The sequence below is a fragment of the Mus pahari genome, chromosome 4, assembly GCF_900095145.1.
Source record: "Mus pahari chromosome 4, PAHARI_EIJ_v1.1, whole genome shotgun sequence".
Taxonomy (NCBI): Eukaryota; Metazoa; Chordata; class Mammalia; order Rodentia; family Muridae; genus Mus; species Mus pahari.
The window spans coordinates 121017825-121024476 of record NC_034593.1 but is presented as its reverse complement, the minus strand read 5'-3'; the positions used below and the strand labels follow the sequence as shown (position 1 = coordinate 121024476).

Here is a 6652-nt window from a genome sequence, read left to right as displayed (position 1 = left end):
AAGAAGAAGAAGAAGAAGATGATGATGATGATGATGATGATGATGCAGGGAAAGGTTTTACAGTCCTATGGCTAATTTGATGACATCAGTGAGAATGTACAAAATAACCAGTGAATTATGTTCATCACATGACTTGTAACTTTAACTGGACTTGAGTTCCTGCTATATGCAGCTCCAAAACATTCTGTTATAAAAGTCAGCATATCACAAAGTATTTTCATACAGCAAAGTATTTTTTTGTAATGTGCTAGGCCAAAGTTATTGGCCATTTATATTTTTAAGATTTATTTTGTACCACTTAAACATACTAGATGCCTTTGAGCTATGAAACTAAGTGATTTCTTGTGTGTTTTAGGTGAAAGACAATACCTTTAACAGAGAAGAAAAGCTTTTTAGGTCACTGGAAAAGACTGTGAGACTTTGTGTGAAGAACATTTCATCCTGCCTTCAGCACATAGAGGTGGGTGAGAGGCAAGTGCTTCCGCAGGAGTGCTCTGGTCCCCATGGGTGTTGTGAGGAACTGTGACTCTTCCTGTGCATGGTGATACCAACTGTACCAAACATGGGAGCCTGCAACATTCTGATAAGGCTATAGAAAGGCTTGGTCTTTGCCCGGCTTCCTGCCCAAGTCCACTCCAATCCAAATCACCATATAGTTGGATTTTTGCTCAGATGCATGTCACATGAACCCCCATCCTGTGTTCCTTATAACAAAGATGATCCCATGAGCTCACCTGTGATGCGTGTGAGGCATGAGCTCATCAAGTGCCACAGAAACTGTTCTTGCCCGATTTTACCAACATAATCCTTTGTAGTACCTAAAATAAGGATAAAGGGCAGAACAAAGGAAAATAGATTGGACTATAAAACAGGATAAACTACAATAAGCAAATGCTCTCCTACAAATGGAGTAGGCCACAAAAGGCACCCCACAAATTTCTAGCCTCTTCAGAGGTTGTCCTGACCTACTTGAGAATCTCTGCTTTCAAAAAGCCCAAAGTCGGATGCTGCACCATTACACTCGTTGGAAAGGCTGGCCATGGGGTTTCTCATAATGGCTCTTACAGAGGACACAGTGTCCTTGAAAGCAACTTGACAGAAGCTAGGACTTGAAGGATAGGGAGCTAGCAGTTCCATGTGAATCAGTTAATAAGCACACCCTTCATTTCCCAGAAGTTTTTCTCTTTGATATCTGTTTTTGGAGGTAAGTGACTGCACAGTTAGATAAAATATCCTACTAACAGAGCATTAACATGACCAGCTCACTGCTTTGGAAACAAGGTTCTATATTCTAGAGGGTGAGCTCCAACCATCCCTACTGACATGACATAGGGCCTGTTTTCACAGCAGGTTAGAAAATCTGCCTGTGTGAAGCAAGCCCCCAGACACAGTTGTCCCAACAGGGCAAGTGGGAGCCCCACCCTGCCGGTGTTGCTCAGGGAGTGAGTGCCTCTTGGGAACATGCATTGATATTTTCAGGGATTGAATCCACAAAAATGTGAATACCTTCTCCACCCCATCCCTGGAAGATAACATCAAATTCACCAGGGAAAGCTGCTGTAAGAATTGAAGACTAAGAAGTGACAGGTGTAGGAGATGATTTAAGATGGGCTCCTTCTCCTCAAAGAGAACCAGAATCTGTCTAAAATTATGTGTGTGGGGGGGAAGGAAGTTGATTTATTTTTGTAGTTCATTTCCTACCTCAAAGGGAAATGTAGTGCTGTGTTGAGGAGGTTTGCATTGGGGAGACATTACTTGTGCTGACTTCAATGAGAACTGACCCTTCTCCTAACTCTCTGTTTCAGGAAGCCACGCCCTTCATGCTGCAGAGTGGGGCGGAGCTCCGTGAGATTTCATACAAGGATGGAGAGAAAAACGGCACAGAACCCCAGGATCAGGCTTCAAAGCCCTGCCAAGACTTTGTAAGTTACACACACACACACACACACACACACATACACACACACTCACACGCTCACACGTGCACACACACACACAAATGCTCACATACATACACGCTCACACACACACATGCTCTCACACACATAAACACATACACACACTCACACATACTCACACACACAAATGTACACACACACAAACACATACATACGCACAAACACATGCACTTACTTTCTGGAATTAAGTATAAAATATGCACTAAATGCTAATGTCAAAATTAGGTTTTTGAAAGTAAGGGCTGTATTGTAATGGAAATTTAATATGGTCTCACACTCTGTTTCTAGGGTAGTCAATGCCTGATGAAAAACAGTATACCATCTAAGCCTGTGTATGACATATTTAGAATATATACATTTGCAAAAAATGTATATATTTAAAATATATACATTTCATAAAGTCCACGGACATGCCCTGAGACCTTACTGAAGGAGAACAGATGCTCTGTGTCTGTGATTTTTAGCACAACGTACACTAGACAGCAAAGTAAGGCTATTTTCAAAGAACCTAAGAACCCACTCATGCTAGGTAAGCCCTCTGCCAGTGTCTAGGGTTCTATACACCCAGCCCAAATTATTTGTCTTTAAGAGTTTTATATAATATATATTAGGAAGCATAAAGACATTCTTAACTAATAAAATATTTGGGTGGTAAGCTTTCCTGGGTAATACTAATTCTAGTTTTGTGCCTTGTATTATTATTTCATAGCAGTATTGAATCTATTGAACAAAAGTCACAATAGACTACCTCTCTGTGTTGGCTCAGTTGGCATTTGGGCCACTACCTTCACCAAGTCACCCTTGTGTTGGGTGATTCTAGCATTCATAGCCCAAGAAGTTCAAGATCTCAGCAACACCCCCACCTCAAATAATCTTCAACCCCTGATCCCCTCAAATAGTTCCAAACCTTAGGAGGTGACCGAGCCACGTTCTACTGCAAAACTGCTCCAAATACGCAGCTGCTTTGGGCATTGTGAAACAGAAGGCTGCAATTGGAGTCTTTGGATAAATAAGATCTCACCTTGCTCTGCAGACCAGGGTGGCCTTGAACTCACCGGGCACAGCTACGTACTGGGACTAAAGATGAGTGCCCAAATCCTCACAGACATGCCCAGAAGTTAGTCTGCTGGGAAATTCTAAATCCTGTCAAGTTGGCAATCAAAATTTACCATTTTACACACACACACACACACACACACACACACACACACACACACACACACACTTTAAAAATTTAATGCAATATTTTCAAGAGCCTGGGAGATACCTCAATGGACACTGGCTGTGAGGACTGATCCGTGGGCTTAATCTCTAGGATCCACACAGTGCAAAGAAAGAACCAACTCCCGCAAGTTATCTTCTGACCTCCACATGCACAACATGACAAGAAGGTGCCCTCCCACAGGAACGCAAGAGAAATACAAATTAAAACATAAGAAGATTAAGTATCACATTATCCCAAATTAAGATAGAGGCATGAGTCATTCATGAATGGACAGACGGGTAGGTAGAAAAGCACATAGAGATTTTTTTTTTTTTTTTTTGATTTTTCGAGTCAGGGTTTCTCGGTGTAGCCCTGGACAAAAGTTTTACATCCATGGGTTTAATAGGAAACCATGACTAGGTCTTGGTGGACTATTTTTTTTCAAGGTTTAATTATAGGAAGGATATTTTAAGAAAGCCATTAACTGTGTGTTCTTTACACCAATTTAAATTCATTAAGCTGATAAATATTTATTAAAACTATCTGAGGACATGCCACATAGCTTCTCCCGTGGCAAGCCTTCTCCAGCATTTGACAGAAAGCGGGAATTGTCCTGTCTACCTCGATAAAGTAATATTAGAGTTGCCACATTTATAGAGTCACAAGAAAGCATGATATAAAAATAGCATTTTACTGGGTGACATACTGAATGCTTTGAAATTGAAATATTAACTAAAAAATTTACCCATGACAGAGAAGTTATCGTATCCAGCCGTGAATGATACTTTTCTACGAATACGGTGTAGAACAAAATTTTAAAATATAATGTGCTTATCTGTTCCATCTACTGTCCCTCTGGCAAATAAAGTTCATATCTGTGGGGTAGTGGGCATATGCTACAATCATAGCATAATCTTAAAATTAGTAACTTGTGGCTCCCAGATAAGTAATAAAGACAGTGGCTTATCCAAGACATAATAAAAGCATTCTTTGCTTAGTCCAGGGTCTCATTAAATAGTAAGATGGTATCCATTGATTATTTCATAAACTAAAATCAAATCTAATTTGCGCTGGCTACTGCTGGTGCCACTAACAGATGGGGTTCCCTCTCTTTTAAATTTCCCATGAGTTCAAAGTTATCGGGAACCATTTACATTAATTAATACAGGATGTTGCTTGGGTTTCCTGGAATATCATTGAGGTCACAAAAAGATAAACGTCCTTCCAGTTTACTCTAATATGTGTGATGAAGTATAAGGCCAGCGGCCATCAGACACAGTATATTTCAGAATACAGGGGAAAGACACAAGAAGAAAAGAAATTAAATCTAGGATTTTGAGTACTGACATGGGGTCTGGCGCTACTGCAAAGTTTTTTGTTAATGTTTCAGACCTGCAATAATAGCAGTTTCAGACACCACGTCAGCAGCCCTCAACCCTCTGATGTATATCAATACATTTAGTTCTGGCTGTTTCTGCCACAGGAATAAGACATACATTTAAAGAATCAATGTTTGCACAGGGAACACAATTCCATCCAAAACCCAAATCTCGAGATTAAAAACTAGGTTTGAAACCAATGTCGAAGAGTGAGATGTATTCTCTCCTTAGACGGTTGGCGTCAGCTTCACTAACAGCAAGACGTGAAGGTGCTGAGTTGGTCAGTCATTGTAGCACACTGACATTTCCTCTGATGCAATCTCAGACTTCAGCTTGGCTCTGGGGTTCCAAAGGAGGAATGGTCCTGAAGGAGGCACCCACGGCTCAGCCGCAGGCAGTAGAGTTGTGATGCGAGAGAGAAAGCTTCTATTCTCTCTCATCTTCAGGCTCAGTATTGCTGTTTTAAGTCTAAATAAATAAGCTTAGGCCGACCTCCTAAAAAAAACGAGAGCTTCTAATCAAAATAACTGGGTGCTGCCCTGTTCCTTCTGAGCTTTAGAGGAGAGAGGGTAGGCCTACTGCGAGCAGTGCTGGTCACAGAGTGGGCTATCTTTCTCTTGCTAATGGGGCTATATTTTTCTTTTGCAGGCAGCTCGTTCTCAGAGACTTATCCTGAATCCCCTGTCAGTCTTGCTGTCCTTATTCCCCGGACCTCAGAAACTCATCCAGAAACGCTATGACAAACTACTGGACTATAAAAGCTCCCTGCCCCGGTCAGCAACCACTGAATCAGACTTAGCCAAACGAGAGTATGAGGCCCTCAACGCCCAACTTGTGGAAGAGCTGCAGGCGTTCAACCAGGCTGCCAGGACGATCCTGCTGAACTGCTTGTGCAGTTTTGTTACCCTCCTCCGGGACTTGATGCAAGTGGCTCTGCAGGCTTATTCCACAGTCAAGACGGTGAGCACACTGCCACCCCTGAGCTCCCTCAATGTTAGTCATAATTCAGGGTGTGCATACGTGTGGCCCTCATGTGTTGTCCTTTAAGTGTGAAGTCGCTCAGATGTCCTTATGCATCTTGAATCATATAGTTTTAAAGATGCCTTCTGGGTTTTTGTTTTGTTTTGCCTTGCTTTTGTTTTTGCTTTGTGAATACTTAAAAGGAAAAACCATGTAGTCTACAGTAGAGGAAGAGAAAAGAGTCTTGGTTTCTGAGAAAGTACTAAAATGGTCAAGTCAAATCAGTCAGGTTAGATTATCTTCAATAAAATGATTCTTCTACAGTGTGTGCCTCCAAGTTGTGTTCTGATGTGACTGTGGTCACATGCAATAGTTGTAGGAAGTAAGATGGAGACACTGTGCATCCTCCACACAGTCCCTGATAATATCTTACGTGACTATGAGGCTCTGAAAAAAAGGTAAGTATACAGTGTTGTGTGCTGCTCGCAGCTAGCCACCATTCATATTGCGAGCTGCCTATATACTGACTTTTTCTTTCACATTGCTTCCTCTAAAGGGGACACTAGGTTTTCCTTTACCAGTTGCTCCTTCCTTCCTTCCTTCCTTCCTTCCTTCCTTCCTTCCTTCCTTCCTTCCTTCCTTCCTTCCTTTCTTTCCTTTTTTTTTTTTTTTTTTTTTTTTGCCTACTCTTACCTGTTGACTAAATCATCACTGCTTATGGATTTCAGAGAAGATTGGGGGAGATGTTCAGTGGTTCAGTGGGTAGAATGCAAGCATGAGGACTTGAGTTCATAGCCCCCAGCACCCACCTAAAAGCCAGGCACGACAGCACACACTGTGACCTCAGTGATGGCGTTAGAGACCAAGATCCTGGGAGATTGCTCGACCGACTAGTGTGGCCACTTGGTAAGCTCGAGGTTCAGTGAGACGCCCTGCTTCATAAAGTAAGGTGAAAAGGGATGGAGAAGACCTGGGTGCTCTGGCCTCTGCAAGTGCACACATGGGTATGTGCATGCTCTTATGTGAGCAGACATGTGTACACATATTCTCTCTCTCTCTCTCTCTCTCTCTCTCTCTCTCTCTCTCTCTCTCTCTCTCTCTCTCTCTCAGTTGAAAAACACCATTTCCCAGCCTCTTTTCAAGAGGAAGCA

At 42.0% G+C, this 6652-nt stretch overlaps 1 protein-coding gene across 1 annotated transcript in view; it reads left to right on the top strand.

The window, feature by feature from the left end:
• The window catches only part of Arhgef38 (Rho guanine nucleotide exchange factor 38), a 109847-nt gene that overhangs the window by 87400 nt on the left and 15795 nt on the right, over window positions 1-6652 (top strand). The window contains exons 8-10 of the mRNA XM_021197058.2: window positions 356-460; window positions 1806-1922; window positions 5190-5501. Of these exons, the coding sequence (XP_021052717.1) occupies window positions 356-460; window positions 1806-1922; window positions 5190-5501 (534 nt within the window). The remainder of the gene's footprint in view (window positions 1-355; window positions 461-1805; window positions 1923-5189; window positions 5502-6652) is intronic.